General features: G+C 36.7%; 1 protein-coding gene across 1 annotated transcript; it reads right to left on the reverse strand.

The window, feature by feature from the left end:
- Window positions 1-21637: 21637 nt before the first annotated feature.
- LOC132270540 (uncharacterized) lies at window positions 21638-22126 on the reverse strand. Its single transcript, XM_059771716.1, has one exon. The coding sequence runs from the start codon at window positions 22124-22126 to the stop codon at window positions 21638-21640; it is 489 nt and encodes a 162-aa protein (XP_059627699.1).
- Between the last annotated feature and the right edge of the window lie 441 nt (window positions 22127-22567).

Below are 22567 nucleotides of genomic sequence, written 5' to 3' on the forward strand. Positions count from 1 at the left end.
CGAGTCCCGAGCAGAAAGTTATGCCCCAAACAAGTTCGGCGGCAACCGGGTCCAGAAACTCTGAAACTGGAGAAAAACGAGCAGAACGGAATTCTAAGAGTCCACGGCTTGACTAAATGTGAAAATGAATCCCGTACGAGGATCCAGGCTACAGACGAGGTATTTTTGCAGTAACTTTCGTTAATTGCACAATGGCCCCTACAAAAAGGGTTAACTGCGAAATTGCCCCAGAATGAAAATATCTTCCAAAAGATATTTTCTTAGATGCCCCTGAAATAAAATATCTTCAAAAGATATTTACGAAAAACACCCCAAGAAATGAAAAAGATTCTAAAGAATTGTGGATCCATACCCCTATGGACATCGGGAACAACCAGAGTACTTTCTCGTAAAAGTAAAGATACGTATTTCAAGAAAACCACTCTAGATGAAGGCACGTGAAGTCAAAAACCAACTCCGAGCATGAGAAGTGAGGTTGTGCCAACAATATGATAAACGGGGAAAAGACAGAATAGGGAAAAAGACTAAACAGGGAAAAGGATGAAAGGTGCATAGTGTCCGAAAAGTGAAAATGCGAAAATGACTCGATCCTCAAAGGAAGTTGTCAATTCACATAAGAGAGTCTCAGAAACCAATTCCGAGCACTCGAGATGACATTAAGCGACACGAAACAGAGCTCAGAAAAGAAAATTAAACGAAAAAAATTCATTCGTAAAATTTCAGGAAAAAGGAAAGGAAGGCAAATGACCGGGTCGTTACAACCTATCCTCCTTAAAGGAATTTCGTCCCAGAAATTAGGAACATACCAGAGAGAACAGAATAATGATCGAACAAAAGGTCAAATCAAAGGACAACTCACAACGCACTGAAGGACAAATCCTGAAGTCTAAAGATCAACTGAAGGAACGCGAAACCATGAACTGAGATAACACCTTATACGAATAGGCATGTTAGCTCAACGTCAACTACCGAGAGAATCCCAAGAAAACGAAACGTCAAAACGCGATGAAAGAAAAGAGTGATAAGACAGTACGAACAGCGACCAGAATTCGCCCACACTTACTCATCAGTAAGGTAGCATGATGGTATAAGGCACTAGTTCATATCCTATCCCAGAAGGGAACTTTTGGGAACTTTTTTTATACAAATGATGTCAATGTCAAAAATGATCATTACCAAAGGCACTACGGAAACCAGGCATCTACGAGAGTTGGGGTAGCTAATCCCAAAACTCTGACAACAATGACACTGGCACCATTACGCTTAAGGCCTTAGATCTAGAAGCCACGAAGGAAAAGGAAATGAAACGGTGCCTCCCTGGCCCACGTCTCACTCCACCAGACAAGAATTGCGATTCTACACTCACATGAGCCTTACTCGCATCAATTGACAGAACAGACAAGAAGGTTCCCGACATGGGTCCTTACAGAATGAATTTTTCCTATCCAAGGAAGAAACTCGTGAAACAAGAAGGCATCCAAGGGATACGACAAATCCTAAGAGACACTGTCAAAACTAGACATAAAAGTAAACAGCTAGCATGCATCATAGCAATGGACTATTTACTCAAGGTGCCACATAAGCAAACAGACATGTTATCAAATCAAAACATTTTATCAAGAAGCACATATACACATAAAGTATGCTTAACAAATAATAGATGTCTCAAAACACCTAAGCATGTGAACATGTTATCATACAAGACATGTTATTAAAAAAAGCATGTTATCAAGATACAAATGACATATCAAAGCAAAACAACATGAGCATGATATGCACCCAAAACCCGTCGTCCAAGGTATTCGAACCCGGACGCTCTAATACCACCTGTGACGACCCTAGTTTTTTAGGCCAGCGTGTCCTGTGATGAACCGAAGATTGACCCGATAACGGATCCGATAAGCGGACGCGAAAACAGAAAACAAGACCCTAAGAAGTCAAAGTAACCTTCCATGAGGTCGTGCAACTCAATGAGAACTGATGCGGAAGCAAAAGGTCAAAAATATGACAAATAAGCCCCCAGGGGCAAAATAGTCACTTTTGAAAGTACGGATTCCGGTGCCACCGGGCACACCACTGGAAAGACAACGAAAAACTAACCAAGATGGACTCAAGAGTCACATGATTCGGGGTCCGGTTGATGAAGATATTAAACTCTAAAGTTTCATAAAATCAAACTTTTGGGTTTTTAAGACAAGTGCGGCAATGGTACTTTACAAGGGGCAAACTGATCTTTTAAGACAAAACCAGATGCAATTGAGAATACCATTAGATAGACAAGGAAACACTAATAAATCTAGACTCAAGAATCACTTGATTCGGAGTTCGGGCAAGGAAGATATGAAGCCTCAAAGTTTCAAAAAAATAGACTTCTGGGTTCAAATCAATGTGGCGGGGGTACTTTGTAAGGGGTAAAATGGTCTTTTTAGATATAACTGGATGCAACCATCCATACCTTTGGATAGAACAGCAAGAACTAATAAACTTAGACTCAAAAATCACTTGATTTGGAGTCGGGACGAAGAAGATATGAAATCTCAAAGTTTCAAAAAAAAAATCAACTTTCCGGGTTCAAAAATCTGGGTAGGAATAGTGTTTTGACAGAAAGCTCCAATTAAATTTTTTTTTCCAGAACCGAGGCTAAAAAACGGACCCTTAAACGAGTTTTTCTGGAAAAACACAAAGAAGAAACACCCCTTAAAATCACATTTTTTACCAGACTATACAGAAGAAACCAAAAAAAATACGATGTAAAGTCCCTAAAATGCCCCTTGAACAGCCTAGGTCAAGATGGACCCAAAAAGCTGCTACAAGTATTTTTTTCCAGAAACAGCCAGAACAAAGAGTAGAAACGGGCTAGTAGATGAATTTTTCTAGAAAAACACAAAGAAGAAACCCCCCTCAAAATTTAGTTTTCAACATGACACGTGACAGAATTAAAAAAAAAAACACAATGTAAAATGCCCGCATTGCCCCTCCATGAAATCTGGTCATGGAGATCCAAAAAGCTGCTAAAAAAAAAACAAAAAACTGAAATTTGCGATCGATTTCCAGCACCAAGACGACATTTTCTGGAAAAACACGAAAAAGAAACCCCCCCTAAAATCACTTTTTCTTTCAACCATGTTGAAAGAAGGAAATAAAACTGAATTAAAAAGTCTAGAATGGCCCTAGATCAGAAAATGCAACAAAAACGCAAAATGAATTCGTAGGAGGCTCAAAACACAAACGATGAGGTTTTGCCCGGAAAGGACTATGCACGCAAATGTAACTTACCATTTTAGACGCGCTACACTGGTCCATGGCTTAAAAATATAGCCGATGCAAAATCCGACCCCCTAAAGGGCAAAAAGGCAAAATTGGACTTGGAATGGAAAACATGGAATCCAAAAATGTAAAATGGAGTCAAATGACCATTTGGCCCTTGGCCACACTTCATACAAGATTAATAAGGCCCTATGAAAGAATGAAAATGGAATACCCACACCCGATGCAACCATGGTGAAGCAATGACCTTCGATTTTTCAATGTTTTCATAATATTTCATGAAGTTAAAAAGTTGTATAGAATACAATACACATGTCATTGGCCTCCGGCCTCATCTCGTACATGTGAAATACATTGAAAGGAGTGCATTTATGTACACATTACATAAATGGAATCAAAGAATACAAATTTTACATATAAGTCTACAAAATGACATTTTCTGCTGACATTTGCATGAAATGGAAACTTGAAAGCTACACGACATCCAAGGAATGCTAGGCATCACAAACAAAGTCTTCGTACCTGAAATATGCCCCAGTATCGTAGGGGTGAGTAACATAAAGCTACTCGTAGGGGATGAGCATGCATCGACCTAGCATTTTACAAATTTATCACCTTAAGGTGAAACATGTTAAAGGGGCTCATGCCACCTAACGTCTATGTCCAATTGAGACTCGGGGAGCATCCTAAGCTACCTTAGAGTCTAAGCAACAAGAATCATGATATACATACGTGTATGAAACGAATCGTGGTGGGGATAATCCAAAGAACACGACAAGAAAATTGCTTGAGCATAGATTAACATGAATTGCATTTTAAATACAATTGAACTAGGTCTAGAGCAATCCATACAACATGACAAAAGCATATTTGAATACAAGTTAACAAGAATCACATTATCCATGCAATTCAACAACAAAAGAGCATGTTATACAATGCAACAAGGTTTAAGTTCTCAAAGCCATCAACTTAGAATCTAAAGCACAAAATAACAGTAGTGGTTCATGCCACCTAACGTCTATGTTATAAATGAATCAATAGGATCAATCCTAAGCTTTATTAGAACGTCAAAACATGATTTTCAATATCGATGCAATTTAACCAACATTGGAACTTCCAATACAACGCATAAAGCACAATTTTGCAAAGTTAACATCCTGTAACTTAAAAATGGAACGACAAATAAGAAACAACAAGTTACAACATCATCTAGTTATCAACTTGAAAATGAAATGCAAAATCAAACAAAGTGGATACTCGGACGTCACACCGGATCAGATTGACAACATAGTTACTTTAGGGTTACTAGCCCATGGGTAACCTCCCTATGTGCGCACTAGACTATATAGAGGGACTATCCCCCGTACTAGAACCACGTCCTAGCCATAGTCGAACAACAACATCCCCAACTTTTCAAAATCAACAAGTTGTGCAGCAATGCATATATCAACAGGAATATGCAAGATAACCAACTATCTACCTAGCACAACCAAATTTGGAAACTTATACAATACATGCTCTAAATCCACAACTAATATGCTAGGATGAATGTCGAATCTTCAGTGTGCGATTCGTTACACGCTATGCATGAATGATGTTAAATATGAAGTGTGCAAATCATTACGCAAGATAACAATATATTCAGTATTGAAAACATAAGCTCATGAGTTTAAATACAACAACAAGGTAGAACTTTAATTAAATCATGCTAATTTAAATCCCAAGGTTCTAAAACAACTTCTAATAGTTCCAAATTAATATATACTAGTAAACAAGTCATGGCCAATACAAATATCAAGTTAAAACCTTAATTAAGCTAATAGGACCACAAAATAGATTTTAATTAATTCTTTTAATCAAAATCTCTTGATTTTCAAACTTAACCAAATGCTCTCAAATTAACCTATGTTGGAAAACATGCCAAGAACTAATGTAATATCACATTACAAGTTTATTTCATTCAATTTAAGACCATGTGAATTAAACTTTCACTAAAGTTAAATATAAATTAAAAGTTGCAATTCTCATGCAATTAATCTCAATTTAATATATGTGAACAACTATACCTAAGCTTAATTTTCTAGCATGCCACAATACAATTCCAAGTTGTATATCACCATGAGGATTAAATCTTAAACATGGAATTTAATTAAATAAAAGGTTTCAAAACCTAACCAAATATTCTAAATCAAATATATGTGAAGCTATATGGCATGTAAATCAAGAATATCAAGTCGGAATTCGAATAGAGTGAATAGTACACTCGGGGCAAATTAATTAATCAAATTAACTAAAAATTACTAATTTTCAAAACACCTTCAATTACTTTCAAATTCAACTATGTTGGAGAGCATGCTAAGGCCTAATTTAATATGCTAACACATATTGATTTTAAGCTAGTTAAGGCCATGTGAATTAATCTTTCACCTAAGATAAATATTAAATAAAATCCTTAATACTTATTCAAATTTCCTCAATTTAATATATGTCAATGACCATATTATAGAGTAATATATTACCATGCTACATGTTTAAAACAAGTCATAAGTAACCAGGAAAATCAAATCCAACACAAGAAAATTAAATAATAAAATCTCTAGATTTCATATTTAAGCATGCAATCAAGTTGTATAAGCATCAATAGCATGTTATATAACAATAATTAAACCTATAACACCTCCTACCTTAATTTGAGATGAAAACCTCAAAGGCCCACCGGAAAAAAAGTGTTCCGAATCCGCCGAAACTGAAGGGTTTTGTCGGGGACAACACGATCTATATGAATCCCCAAGAAGCCCTATGAAAATCCAAACTTGGCCTCAAACATAAACTCAAAACTTGGCCAAAAATGGTTTCTAATAAGGGGTAATGGTAGAGCACGACGAGGCGAACAACAAATGCTAAGGCCGAAGGATTTCTACCAAGGAAATCAAGTGGAGAAGAAGAAAGAGTGAAGGTAGCCCCTTGGGCTCCCATGGCTGCCAGCCAAGAGGAGGAAGAAGGTCTGAAAATCTGATTTTAAAAATTAGGGCAACCTATTTATAGAAATCTCAAAAAGTGCCCCGAAACGGCCCCGCCGGGTACGAAAAAGTGGATTTTGAGCAAACGCGCTCAAACGGCAAAACTCTATGAACAAAAAAGATTTAAAATAAGAAAATATAAACAACGGAAGAAATGACGTCAAAAACCAAGTTCCGAGCAAAAAGTTATGCCCCAAACAAGTTCGGCGGCAACCGGGTCCAGAAACTCTGAAACTGGAGAAAAACGATCAGAACGGAATTCTAAGAGTCCACGACTCGATGAAATGTGAAAATGAATCTCGCATGAGGATCCAGGCTTCAGACGAGATATTTTTGCAATAACTTTCGTTAATTACATAATAACCCCTACAAAAAGGGTTAACTGTGAAATTGCCCCAGATTGAAAATATCTTCCAAAAGATATTTTCTTAGATGCCCCTGAAATAAAATATCCTCAAAAGATATTTATGAAAAACACTCCAAGAAATGAAAAAAATTCTGAAGAATTGTGCATCCACGCCCCTATGGACACCGGGAGCAACGAGAGTACTTTCTCGCAAAAGTAAAGATACGTATTTCGAGAAAACCACTCAAGATGAAGGCACGTGAAGTCGAAAACCAACTCCGAGCATGAGAAATGAGGTTGTGCCAACAATATGACAAACGGGGAAAAGACAGAATAGGGAAAAAGACGAAACAGGGAAAAGGAAGAAAGACGCATAGTGTCCAAAAAGTGAAAATGCGAAAATGACTCGGTCCTCAAAGGAAGTTGTCAATTCACATAAGAGAGTCTCAGAAACCAATTCCGAGCACTCGAGATGACGCTAAGCGACACGAAACAAAGCTCAGAAAAGAAAATTAAACGAAAAAAATTCATTCGTAAAATTTCAGGAAAAAGGAAAGGAAGGCAAATGACCGGGTCGTTACAACCTACCCTCCTTAAAGGAATTTTGTCCCCGAAATTAGGAACATACCAGAGAGAACAGAATAATGACCGAACAAAAGGTCAAATCAAAGGACAGCTCACAACGCATTGAAGGACAAATCCTGAAGTCTAAAGATCAACTGAAGGAACGCGAAACCATGAACTGAGACAACACCTTATACGAACAGGCATGTTAACTCAACGTCAACTACCGAGAGAATCCCAAGAAAACGAAACGTCAAAACGCGATGAAAGAAAGGAGTGATAAGACAGTACGAACAGCGACTAGAACCCGCTTACTCGTCAGTAAGGTAGCATGACGGTATAAGGCACTAGTTCATATCCTGCCCTAGAAGGGAACTTTTTTGATACAAATGATGTCAATGTCAAAAATGATCATTACCAAAGGCACTACGGAAACCAGGCATCTGCGAGAGTTGGGGTAACTAATCCCAAAACTCTGACAACAATGACACTGGCACCATTACGCTTAAGGCCTTAGATCTAGAAGCCACGAAGGAAAAGGAAATGAAACGGTGCCTCCTTGGCCCACGTCTCACTCCACTAGACAAGAATTGCGATTCTACACTCACATGAGCCTTATTCGCATCAATTGACAGAACAGACAAAAAGGTTCCCGACATGGGTCCTTACAGAATGAATTTCTCCTATCCAAGGAAAAAACTCGTGAAACAAGAAGGCATCCAAGGGATACGATAGATCCTAAGAGACACTGTCAAAACCAGACATAAAAGTAAACAACTAGCATGCATCATAGCAATGGACTATCTACTCAAGGTGCCACATAAGCAAACAGACATGTTATCAAATCAAAACATTTTATCAAGAAGCACATATACATATAAAGTATGCTTAACAAATAATAGATGTCTCAAAACACCTAAGCATGTGAACATGTTATCATACAAGACATGTTCTCAAACAAAGCAAGTTATCAAGATATAAATGACATATCAAAGCAAAACAACATAAGCATGATATGCACCCAAAACCCGTCGTCCAAGGTATTCGAACCCAGACGCTCGGATACCGCCTGTGACGACCCTAGTTTTTTAGGCCAGCGTGTCTTGTGATGAACCGAAGATTGACCCGATAACGGATCCGATAAGTGGAAGCGAAAACAGAAAACAAGACTCTAAGGAGTCAAAGTAACCTTCCATGAGGTCGTGCAACTCAATGAGAACTGATGCGGAAGCAAAAGGTCAAAAATATGACAAATAAGCCCCTAGGGGCAAAATAGTCATTTTTGAAAGTACGGATTCCGGTGCCACCGAGCACACCACTGGAAAGACAACGAAAAACTAACCAAGATGGACTCAAGAGTCACATGATTCGGGGTCCGGTTGATGAAGATATGAAACTCTAAAGTTTCATAAAATCAAACTTTTAGGTTTTTAAGACAAGTGCGGCAATGGTACTTTACAAGGGGTAAACTAATCTTTTTAGACAAAACCAGATGCAACTGAGGATACCATTAGATAGACAAGGAAAAACTAATAAATCTAGACTCAAGAATCACTTGATTCGGAGTCCGGGCAAGGAAGATATGAAGCCTCAAAGTTTCAAAAAAATAGACTTCTGGGTTCAAATCAATGTGGCAAGGGTACTTTGCAAGGGGTAAAATGGTGTTTTTAGATATAACTGGATGCAACCATCCATACCTTTGGATAGACCAGAAAAAACTAATAAATTTAGACTAAAAAATCACTTGATTTGGAGTCAAGACGAAGAAGATATGAAGTCTCAAAGTTTCAAAAAAAAAATTAACTTTCCGAGTTCAAAAATCTGGGCAGGAATAGTGTTTTGACAGAAAGCTCCAATTAAATTTTTTTTTTTCCAGAACCGAGGCTAAAAACGGACCCTTAAACGAGTTTTTCTGGAAAAACACGAAGAAGAAACCCCCCTTAAAATCACGTTTTCTACCCAGATATGTAGAAGAAACCAAAAAAAAATACGATGTAAAGTCCCTCAAATGCCCCTTGAACTGCCTAGGTCAAGATGGACCCAAAAAGCTGCTACAAGTATTTTTTTCCAGAAACAGCCAGAACAGAGAGTAAATACAGGCTAGTAGATGAATTTTTCTAGAAAAACACAAAGAAAAAACCCCCATCAAAATTGAGTTTTCTACATGATTCGCGAGAGAATTAAAAAAAAAAAGCAATGTAGAATGCCTGAAATGCCCCTTTATGAACTCTGGTCATGGAGGTCCAAAAAGCTGCTAAAAAAAACATAAAGCTGAACTTTGCGATTGATTTCCGGCACCAAGACGACATTTTCTGGAAAAACACGAAAAAGAAACCCCCCCTAAAATCACTTTTTATATTTAACCATGTTGAAAGAAGGAAATAAAACTGAATTAAAAATTCTAGAATGCCCCTAGATCAGAATATGCAGCAAAAACGCAAAATGAATTCGTAGGAGGCTCAAAACACAAACGATGAGGTTTTGCCCAGAAAAGACTATGTACGCAAACGTAACTTACCTATTTAGACGCGCTACAATGGTCCATGGCTTAAAAATATAGCCGATACAAAATCTGACCCCCTAACGGGCAAAAAGGCAAAATTGGACTTGGAATGGAAAACATGGAATCCAAAAATGTAAAATGGAGTCAAATGATAGTTTGGCCCTTGGCGACACTTCATACAAGATTAATAAGACCCTCTGAAAGAATGAAAATGGAATTCCCACACCCGATGCAACTATGGTGAAGCAATGACTTGCGATTTTTCAAGGTTTTCATAATATTTCATGAAGTTAAAAAGTTGTATAGAAAACAATACACATGTCATTGGCCCCCAGCCTCATCTCATACATGTGAAATATATTGAAAGGAGTGCACTTATGTACACATTACATACATGGAATCAAAGAATACAACTTTTACATATAAGTTTACAAAATGACATTTCCTGCTAACATCTGCATGAAATGGAAACTTGAAAGCTACACGACATCCAAGGAATGCTAGGCATCACAAACCAAGTCTTCGTACTTGAAATATGCCCCAGTATCGTAGGGGTGAGTAACATAGAGCTACTCGTAGGAGATGAGCATGCATCGACCTAACATTTTACAAATTTATTACCTTAAGGTGAAACATATTAAAGGGGCTCATGCCACCTAACGTCTATGTCCAAGTGAGACTCGGGGAGCATCCTAAGCTACCTTTGAGTCTAAGTAGCAAGAATCATGATATACATACGTGTATGAAACGAATCATGGTGGGGATAATCCAAAGAACACGACAAGAAAATTGCTTGAGCATAGATGAACATGAATTACATTTTCAATACAATTGAACTAGGTCTAGAGTAATCCATACAACATGACAAAAGCATATTTGAATACAAGTTAACAAGAATCATATTATCCATGCAATTCAACGACAAAAGAGCATGTTATACAATGCAACAAGGTTTTAGTTCTCAAAGCCATCAACTTAGAATCTAAAGCACAAAATAACAGTAGTGGTTCATGCCACCTAACGTCTATGTTATAAATGAATCAATAGGATCAAATCTAAGCTTTATTAGAACGTCAAAACACGATTTTCAATATCGATGCAATTTAACCAACATTGGAACTTCCAATACAACGCATAAAGCACAATTTCGAAAAGTTAACATCCTGTAACTTAAAAATAGAACGACAAATAAGAAACAACAAGTTACAACATCATCTAGTTATCAACTTGAAAATGAAATGCGAAATCAAACAAAGTGGATACTCGGACGTCACGCCGGATCAGACCGACAACATAGTTACTTTAGGGTTACTAGCCCATGGGTAACCTCCCTATGTGCGCACTAGACTATATAGAGGGACTATCCCCCGTACTAGAACCACGTCCTAGCCATAGTCAAACAACGACATCCCCAAGTTTCCAAAATCAACAAGTTATGCAGCAATGCATATATCAACAGGAATATGCAAGATAATCAACTATCTACCCAGCACAACCAAATTTGGAAACCTATACAATACATGCTCTAAATCCACAACTAATATGCTAGGATGAATGTCGAATCTTCAGTGTGCGATTCGTTACACGCTATGCATGAATGATGTTAAATATGAAGTGTGCAAATCATGACGCAAGATAACAATATATTCAATATTGAAAACATAAGCTCATGAGTTTAAATACAACAACAAGGTAGAACTTTAATTAAATCATGCTAATTTAAATCCCAAGGTTCTAAAACAACTTCTAATAGTTCCAAATTAATATATACTAGTAAACAAGTCATGGCCAATATAAATATCAAGTTAAAACCTTAATTAAGCTAATGGGACCACAAAATAGATTTTAATTAATTCTTGTAATCAAAATCTCTTGATTTTTAAACTTAACCAAATGCTCTCAAATTAACCTATGTTGGAAAACATGTCAAGAACTAATGTAATATCACATTACAAGTTTATTTCATTCAATTTAAGACCATGTGAATTAAACTTTCACTAAAGTTAAATATAAATTAAAAGTTGCAATTCTCATGCAATTAATCTCAATTTAATATATGTGAACAACTTGTTGGGAAACGTGCACGTTTTAAAAACTTTTCGAGGGATTTAAATTCATAGATCTTGATTCATCTCATAGAGACAAGTTTTATGCAAAAATAAAACATGATGTATCATTCAATTAAAAGATTAAATACTTACATTAAGGTTTGAGTAGACCTTAGATCTCTCCTCTAAAGTGAATGTTCTCACTTATTGTAAATCCCTTTTGTTAGACACCTTTTCCATGGATTTCCATCTTCTTGGTGATGGTCTTGCTTTTAGGAATCACTCAAAAGCCTCCATGAATGACCTTGGAAAGCTAGGCTTGTGGGAGCCTCCATTAGATGAGAACATAAAACCTAATTTTCTAGAGAGAGAAAATAAATTCCTTTTTCCTTCTTCTAAAAAAATCATCCCCCAAAATATACATAGACCATGTATATTTATAGGCAACATAAAGGTAAAGAAAAGGAAACAACGAATCCTTCTCAATCTCTAATTTACATGTCTCAAATCTAATATGATTCCAATATCAAGTTGGGCTATGAGTGAGAATCCATTGGGCCTATTATTTTATTGGCTACAATGAATTAATAATTGGCTCGGTCCATGGACCCAATTCAATTAATTCATAAATTAATTTCTACTCCACTAAAAGAAATTAATTGAACTCCAATTAAATAATAAATAACCTCTAAGTCAATATTACACTTTGACCCCTCTATGCATAATTAGTTATCGGATAAATAAAGCCATCAATCCGACTACTTAATTAATATATTTATTTTGGTACCTTTGATTATTTCTGGCTCGATCACAATAAAACATTTGTTTGACAAAAATAATAATTTAAATAAATAAATATATAATAAATCATTTTGTCTGAAAACACACGAAGGCTTTCGAATTTACTTTGTGATCAACCATAATCAATACAAAATAAATACAAGTAGCAATGATGCAAATATTGAAAATATAACCCTCTAACTATTAATCACATAACTACCCAAAGTGTAAGTCTAAGGATCCCGAAGAATCCGCCGAACAAATCAAAGTAATTATTAATTAATAAAAGAGTCTATAATTTTCTCATGCTTAAGAGTCAAATTCCATGACGATGATAGGGAGCAATTGCATACGACGTCTCTCGCAATATATCTTAACCTAACGCGGATCCAGTTCAAGTCTAAATTAATTATGAGTCCATCCATAATTACCGACTATGAACAATTTATAATTACTATTTATATATCATGCATTGATTGCCTTCACTTACATATATATATAAATATTTCTTGTAATCACAGGGACACTATCAATTTCATAGTGAATCGAAACATAATACATTGAATTCACCAATTATATAAATCATAATTATTTCAGATATGTTAGGAACATATGTCACTATAATCCAGATAGGAATTTACTATGCCAGGGCATATAAATCCCAACAGCTCCCACTTGCCCTCATAGCCAATTCAAATTGCACCTAACACCAATGTTATCCAGATGATGATCAAAATTATTGATCCATGACACCTTTGATAATGGATCAATAAAGTTGTGTTCCAATGCAATGTTCTGGCTACAAGTACATTTTCTTACCGGACAATATCATGTAGAACATGATACTTCCTCTCAGTGTATCTTGTTCCTCTATAGAACCTTGGGTAATTGGTTTGGACTACTTTTGCATTATTGTCGCAACATAGCTCAATAGGCAGGCTAAAATACTCCATAACCTCTAAATCAGTGAGATCAAACCAATAGGCTTCCTTTGCCGCCTTTAAGGCTGCAATGTATTCCACCTGCAGATTTGAGTCAGCAGTTGAAATCTGCTTAACAATCTACCAACTGATTTCTCTTCCATTAAATGAATATACACTAAGTCATGAACCTCATAGTATCTACTTCTGATTGAAAATCAGAACTAGCATACCTGACTAGGACCATATCATCACATCCATAAATGAGTATGATATCATTGGTTCTCCTTAGGTACTTAATGAAAATTTTCACAACAGACCAGTTATCAAGTGCAGGATTGGACTGATATCATCTGACTATCCCTACAATGTAGCGGATGTCCTGTTCGGTATATAGCATGGCATATATGAGACTCCCATATGCCAAAACATATAGTTCCAGTCTCATTTGCTCAATCTCCTCTACTAGTCTTGGAAAACTACTTACTAGAGAGAGCAATCCATATTAATAAAGCAAGAACTCATTCTTTGAGTTATGCATACCAAACCTGGTCAAAACTTTTCCAATGTAGGATTATTAAGATAAGCCTATTTTCCTTTTAACCTGAATTTGCAAAAGCTTGATCCTAGGAATATAGCTTACATCTTAAAAATTCTTCATTTAAAAGTAATTGAACAACTACCTCTTTATCTATGACAAAACTTCCACATCATTCTAAATGAGTAGGATGTCATATATAAATATAGAATCAGAAAAATAATGACATTCCCTTGTACACTCATGATTTATTCACTAAAAAATCTTCTGGTATCTTTTTGTAGATTAACTTGCCTTTTATAGGAATCACCCTACTAGAAAGTTCTACAAGATCCCAGAATTTATTAGAATACATAGATTCCAACTCTGATTTCATTGTAACTCGCCAAAACAATCTGTATCCATATCGGTTCACGCTTCCGTGTAGCTTACTGGGTCCAACTCATGTTTAACAGGGATGTCCATAATGGTCTCACCTAAAAACATGATTCTGTCGGATTGGATAATAATCCTCCCACTACATTAATGTACCGATGCAGGAATCTGTGTACTAGATGATCTGTTTCCAACTTACTTGTCCATATCAAGCGCACATGTGCAAGACTACCCCATATGTGCATATGATTCAAACTAAGATTTAGTCAAAAATATAGCTCAACGGTATCCTTGAGACAGACTAAGATGGAATGCAGTTCATAATGCGCATCGATGTCATTAACGCTAAACTCTTAAATGAAAGAGATAATGTGGCATAACTGATCATAGATCTAACCATGTTAAGTGGAATTCTGTTATTCCTATTTGACACCTAAATGCATTTAGCGTCAATTGCGGAAAACTGGTACACAACACCCTCATTGACCATATAGTCTTTGCACTATCTCAAGAAATACTCATATCCTCGATCAGATCGAAGTATCTTGATAAGTTTACCTAATCTGTGCTCCACATCAGTCTTGACCCTCTCGGAATATACCAAAAGTATAAGACTTGTGTTGCAACAGGTAAATTTATCTAAAACGTGAGTAATCTTGCTTGGATGTTCATAAAACCACACGTGTCAGTGTGTACCGACTCCAATTGTCCTTTATGTCTATTTCATCTAGCTGATTAAGCCCTAAGAGTTATCTATCCTTCAAAACAGGGTTCACAAGTTTGGTTTAGGCTCCTCTGCCTCACTAGGTAATTAACCTTCTTTGACCAATCTTTGAATCTCATTTTGACTGATTACAACCCAAAAATAGACGCTAAAAATACAATGAGTCAGGAATAACAATTTTTCTCTTAACATTCAATCTAAAAGATGCAACATTAGTTTCTACATCCTGCAAATCTTAAGAGTTTGTGATTATAGTATATTAACCATCTTTCAATACACCAGAAGCAATCGCATATCTATTCAGTTTTATAAAACCAGTTTTACTAAATAAAAACACAGTTTTTGTAAACCACAAGTGAAACAAGAATTAGATAGCGTCTAACTTCTGTGCATAAAGATAGTTCTCTAATACTAATATCCTCATACTTCTAATTTCAGATGTAATACTCCCACTAACTTAGCTACAACCTTGTCATCGGGTCAAGTACAAATATATTCCATATCATCGAGGCTTCTGGATTCCTGAAATCCTTGCAACGAATTGCAAACATGTTTAATGGCTCCAGAATCTATTCATCAGGAATTAATAGATACAACCACATAACATGGCTCAATGATTAAATATATATTTTCCTATGCCACGTCATTGCTTAGATAATTAGTCCTTGAGTGTCATAGTTAGTGGCAAAAGAAACAATTTCCTTCGCCCTCAACATACACTGCCTTATTCCCTTTAACCTTTTTGAATACCCATGTTTTGTGCTAGCCTAGTCCTATTATCATCCTTCTTCTTTGCTTTGCCCGTCCACTTAGGCCTAGAAGAAGATGATATAGACTAGGTTAGATTGATAGGAACGCCCATACTCTTGATTATCCCTTCATCTGTTACCAATTCTATAAGAATATCAGCGAGTGTGAACTCAAACTGATTCCTTATTTAGTTCACTCTACCAGAGTCGAACGAGTTTGGTAACAAGGCAATAATCATGTCAACTTGAAACTTACCACCCAAGTCAGCCCTATTGATCTCCAGCTAATTTTTAAATAATAAACAATCATTTTCCAAAATCCGATTTCATACTGGAGTTCCTTAGGCTATCTTGATGCTATTCAAGTCTGACATAGTACTTTGGCATACTCTCTATCTAATCTCACCAAAACATCTTATTGAATTTTAACATGATGCTTGAAGAAAATAAAATAATGTAAATGTTAGCTTTGGAGCGTATTCGAGGTAAACTCTAGAATATTGCACCAAGTCATCTCATTTGCCTTATTTCACTTATTCAAAGCATTAATGTTCTCTTGGGTATCTTAAAGTAAAAGGATTAGGTTTAGGAGTAGTAAATACATTTGTACCCTTACATTGTGAATAAAATATCTAAGTTCCTTTCTCAGTCAATATTAATGAGATCCAGTTACATTGAATATGTAAGTAAGCAGATAAACTGGATTAGACATAATTAATCTGAATATAAATGCATTCATACAATATGCAAGGTGAATTATTAATACTGTCATGCATATTTAAAAATAAAATGAGCTTGTTAACCACATAATACAATAAATCTCAATCGAGCAAGAGATCATTATCATTATTGGTGAACAATCCCTTTTAATTAATGCGGGTCCCTCAACTCTGTAGCATAATAAATCAACCAATCAATATGTCAATAACTTATCCTATTGGAGGAGTTCATTATTACTATTGTTGAGATTCATTTACTATTAGGCGAGCACTTTCATTAAAATAGTATGTGGGTCCCTTAACCATTGCATGAGATTCATTATTACTATAGTTGAGAGTACTTTCTCGCAAAAGTAAAGATACGTATTTTGAGAAAACCACTCAAGATGAAGGCACGTGAAGTCAAAAACCAACTTCGAGCATGAGAAGTGAGGTTGTGCCAACAATATGACAAACGGGGAAAAGACAGAATAGGGAAAAAGACGAAACAAGGAAAAGGACGAAAGGCGCATAGTGTCCGAAAAGTGAAAATGCGAAAATGACTTGGTCCTCAAAAGAAGTTGTCAATTCACATAAGAGAGTCTCAGAAACCAATTCCGAGCACTCGAGATGACACTAAGCGACACGAAACAGAGCTCAGAAAAGAAAATTAAACGAAAAAAATTCATTCGTAAAATTTCAGGAAAAAGGAAAGGAAGGCAAATGACCGGGTCGTTACAGGATCTCAATAACAGCCGCCTCCTTTACCCCGAGATCAAAACCAAGTTTGATCAACTAGCTAAATTGGAACAGGTTGCTCAAGCAATCTTTGTTGAGTCAAGCAAGCATAGGAAGAGTTAGGAAGACCTTGCTGAAGAAATTCCTCTTCTAGAAGAAGTGAAAAACAAGGCTATGGAAGTGGCTGACCAATCTAAGCTTCTTTGGGAAAGCTTCAAAGGCAAGTTTGCCTCCTTATGAAATGATGTGGTTCTTTGTTAGCTTTTATGCTCCTTTTTGGACACTTTCTTTTAATGTAATAATCATAGGTGTTTTAGGTCTGTACACCTTTCTTTTGAATGGCATGTAATAAAACTTTCTCATATATTGAAATACCATTTTAAATTTCATTCTACTTTGCACTTTCAAACCACACTTTATTTAATAGAAACGGAATGCATAAGAAATAAAAGGCAAGATTGAAAATATAACTTAAGAACCATGAGTTGGTTCCAAACGCAATACTTTAACATGAAATAACCAAAATACCTCTTGTTAGAATACTTAGTTGTTTTATTCATTTGAAAATCCTATAAAAATTCATAATTGCCAAGGCCAGTGAAACGGCCATTGGAAAATTTTCAAGTGTTTCCACAGGAAAGTCCTCTTTCCCTTCCAAATGCCACTTTCTTTATGGAAGGCTTCACCAACCGTTTATTCGGTTGGTCTCAGTATCTTTCTCTCCCAGGCTTTAAAGATTGAGGGGTGATACTGTTTCAAGTATACCCCATTGATGGGAGATGAATGAGACTCACCATCTATATCCATCAATTGATAGGCTCCTTTTCTTAGAACCCTTTCAACTAAGAAAGGTCCTTCCCATTTTGGAGTCCACTTGCCATACTCTCTATCTCTAGTCCCGAGTGGTAATTTGACTTTCCAAACCATGTCTCCTTCTAAGAAAGACTTAGCCTTTACTTTTTTGTTGTAGGTTCGCATCAACTTCTTCTTCTGTGCAATGACATGGTCTAAGGCGCTTAACCAAACTTCATCAAGATCTTCTAACTCTGCTAGCATGGCTTGAGTATATTCAGCTAGAGTTAGCTCATTTTGAAAAGCTACTATTGTTGACTTTACTGTTATCTCCATTGGAAGTACTGCGTCGTGTCCATATGTTAACATATAAGGAGTAACTCCAGTACTTGATCTTTTTGAATTTCTATATGCCTACAGTGCTTCTGACAAAAGGTTATGCCACTGTTGTGGATACTTCTCAATCATCTTCTCAATTATGCCAATGATGACTTTGTTAGACACCTCTGCTTATCCATTTGCCTGAGCAAAGTATGGAGTAGAACTTGTGAACTGAATGTTATATATATCGAAGAGATCCTGCACCATACTTCCTAGAAAAGAAAGACTTCTGTTAGTGGTGATGGTTTCTGGAATCCCAAACCTGTGAATGATATGCTTTTCAATGAAATCCATCATTGTTGATTGTACACAAGACTTCAAAAGAATGGATTCAACCCATTTTGTGAAATAATCTGCGGCCACTACTATATGAGTATGATCACCGAAGGAGGTATGATTTTTCCAATGAAATCCAACGCCCAACCTCTAAATGGCCAAATCTTCACCACAAGTTGGATGTTGATGGCTGGTACTCTTTTAATAGGACCATGCTTCTGACAAGCTTGACAACTTTTGGCAAAATCATTACAATCTTTTAAAATGCCTTTCTAATGATATACGTACCTTCTTAAAAGCCATCTCATCTTTATTCCAGCTTGATGAGCACCACATAGCCCATTATAAACCTCCCCCATGACTTGAACTGATTCTAGCTTGTCTAAACACCTAAGGAAAAGACCATCTTATTTGCTTTTCTTGTATAATTCTCTGTCCATCAAAATGTAGTGAGGAGCTACAAGCTGAACTTTCCTATTCGCATCTGTGCTTGGATTCATCAGGAACTTAATGATGGGAACTCTCTAATCATTTGGATCTGCCTCCTCCAAGTTAACATAACTAACTTCCAAATGTTCATTCCTCATTTCTACAGATGGAAGTGGTCTCCTTTTTACTGAGATTATGGTTTCTTCTACCCTAGGTGGAACTCTTATACTGGATACTACCTGAGCCAGTCCATCTGCCTCTTTGTTCAGGTGTCTTGGCCAATGATGTAACTGATAATCATCAAATTGATCAAGTAATTGTAAGGCTAAGAAATGGAAAGGCCTCAGATGATGACTAAGGCATCTGTATTCATCAGCTAATTTGTTGATCACGAGCTTCGAATCTCCAATGATGAGTACACTTCTGGCTTTCATTTCCAGTAGAATTTCCAGACCGATTATGAGTGACTCATATTCAGCCTGATTGTTAGTACATAAAAAATCCAAAAAGAAAGAAAATGATGTCTTCCTTTTCCTTGGTGAAATTATGACAATTCCGGCTCTTCCTCCATCGCTAATATATGAACCATCAAAGAATAACGTCCATAGAGAATGTTCGAGGTAGAGATTATCCACCTCATCACACATTTCTATTGCTATTTCAGTGGAAGGGTGATCGGCCAGAAACTCTGCTAATACACGTCCCTTGACTGCTTTCTGTGGAATGTACTTAAAACTAAACTCTATCAAGGCCAATGACCACTTTCTAATCCTTCCAGTAATCAAAGGCCTCGATGGCATGTACTTAATCAAATCAGTTTGAGAAACAATGTACACAACAACCGAAAGCATGTATATTCTTAATTTTATGGCAGAATAATATAAAGCAAGACATAACTTTTCAATTAGAGTGTACCTGCATTCCACTGGAGTGAGTACTCGACTAAGGAAGTAAACAACCAGTTCCTTTCCCTACTCATTATTTTGTGCCAATAGAGTCCCAATGGACTCCTCAGCGGCCGATAAGTATAACCTTAAAGGCTGCTTCTTTATTGGTGGCATCATTACAGGTGGATTTGATTAGTGTCTTTTAAGTTCTTTAAAAGCTACTTGATGGTTTGTCGATTGAAAATCTTCTGTTTCTTTCAACTTCATAATAGATGAAAAAACATGGGTTTCCCAGCATGATTGGAAATGAATCTGCAAAGAAAACCTACTTGCCCCAAAAACCTCTGGAGCTCCTTCTTACTCTGAGGAGGTTGTGCTTCCATAATGGCCTTAGCTTTGTTTTTTTCAACCTCTATTCCCCTCTGATGCACCAGAAAACTTAAGAAATTTCCAGCTGAAACTTCAAAAGCGCATTTCAATGGGTTCATCTTCAGCTTATGTAGCCTCATCCTTTTAAAGGCCATATCTAAGTTGATAAAGTGTTAAGTCTTTTCAGATGACTTGATGACCACGTCATCTATATAAACCTCCATAAACCTTCCAATTATATCATGGAAAATTGCATTCATCGCCTTTTGGTAGGTAGCACCTGCATTCTTAAGGCCGAATGCCATAACCACCCATTCAAATGTCCCAATAGAGCCTGGACATCTGAATACCATCTTTGAAATATCTTCTTTAGTAATATAGATCTGATTGTAACCGGAATGGCTGTCCATGAATGATAGAATTCCATTCTTTTCCGCTGCATCTACCAATTGGTCTGCCACGGGCATTGGATATTCATCCTTTGGAGTTGTATAATTGATATTTCGAAAATCTATGCACACTCTTAGTTTGTCATTCTTCTTGATGACTGGCACTATATTTGAAAGCCATTCCACATACTTGATAGTTCTGATGAAACCTGCCTTTAAAAGCCTTTCAATTTCTTCTTTGACTTTCAGAATAACTTCATATAGGAGGTTGTTTGAAAGGCCGGTACCCTTCTTTGATTGGTAGTTTGTGCTCCACCAATTTTCTAGAAAGACCAGGCAGCTCTTCATATGTCCAAGGAAAATAATCTTTGAATTCTTTTAAGGAAGAAATCAATTCTTCTTGAAAATTTGGTTCTAACAGCCCACTTATATAAGTTGGCCGTGGATCTTCCTTTGCCCCCAAATTAATTTCTAACAGTAGATCCTAAACCTCGGCCTTTAAATCATCAAGCTTTGCTGGAGCAGATTTCAAATCTGCTAGTTGAATCGCATCTAGTTTACCTTCTGGATCTTCGGTGGTTTCTACCAAGTTACTGGAAAGTACCTTAGCACATCTTCTACTTCGTTCTAGCTGTAATTTGGCTAGGTATGCTTTTAATCTTGCCCGGCAACAGTTCACCACCTCATTTCTTGCCCTCTTTTTCTTGTGAGCTTCTTCCATTAAAACTATTCAAAGTGTAAGGTGTTGCACGGCCTATGAGAAGATTACTGGCCTTAACATCTCCTGAAACAACTCCTTAGCTACTTCTTCCGTAAGAGTTTTCCGCATTGTCACCTATTTGGGTCAGCCCTTGCTGTCTTTTCCAATGAACCTTACTGGAACAAACTCTCCATTGTAGAGCTCAGCATCTGCGTGATACACTTTAGCAATGAATGGTTTGTTGTCCACCTCTACAATCTTAACTTCATCGCCATCCCAAAAAATTAGCATTTGATACAACGTGGACGGAATGCAAAAATTGTAATGTATCCATTCGCGGCCTAATAATAAATAATAGGCCGCTGTGGATTCCACAATAAAGAATGCTGTCATGGTTGTAATATCTCCAACAATCAATTCCAATGAAAGGATTCTTTGTGTTTCCACCGAGCCTCCAGTAAAACCGCTGATAGCCACATCACTAGGAATTACATCCTCAGCTGTCTTGCCCAATTTCCTCGTGACATTAATAGGAATAATATTTAAAACTGAGCCATTGTCCACCAAGACTCTTGAAAGTGGACGACCCTCAATTAATACCTTTAAGTAGAGTGGCTTCAACTTTTGAGTCATTCCAATAGAGGGTTTCTCCAAAACCACCTTTTTTGGAGTTGAAAGTATATCATCTTAAATTTCAATTTCACAAGGCTCTTGGAAAGCCTCAGCTTCTTCTTCTGAAAATTCCTCTGTAATTTTTTCTATGTGTATACCGTCAATCTTTTTCTCTGGAACTAAATCCAATTCAGCAACCTCTGTTTCTTTTGGAAGTGACTCGTCATCAGCAACATCACCTATCACTGAAGATGGCTGATTTGGTTTGGATTCAAAGACCAATGGAAGGATAACAACCATATTGCATGACATTTCCTCTGGAAAGCTTCCAAAACGGATTTTCTTCAAACTGGATGAGTTCTCAGAATTCTCTAGTTCTTTTACTGGAATTACTTCTTGCGTCTTATCTTTCTCCACAAGGGACTGTTCTAGCTCAGAAGCAAAGTCTTCTAAACAGTCTGG

This window comes from Cornus florida, unplaced genomic scaffold (assembly GCF_030987335.1).
Source record: "Cornus florida cultivar Cherokee Brave unplaced genomic scaffold, ASM3098733v1 CherokeeBrave_3.0.0_Hap2_Chr08, whole genome shotgun sequence".
In the NCBI taxonomy this organism is placed as follows: Eukaryota; Viridiplantae; Streptophyta; class Magnoliopsida; order Cornales; family Cornaceae; genus Cornus; species Cornus florida.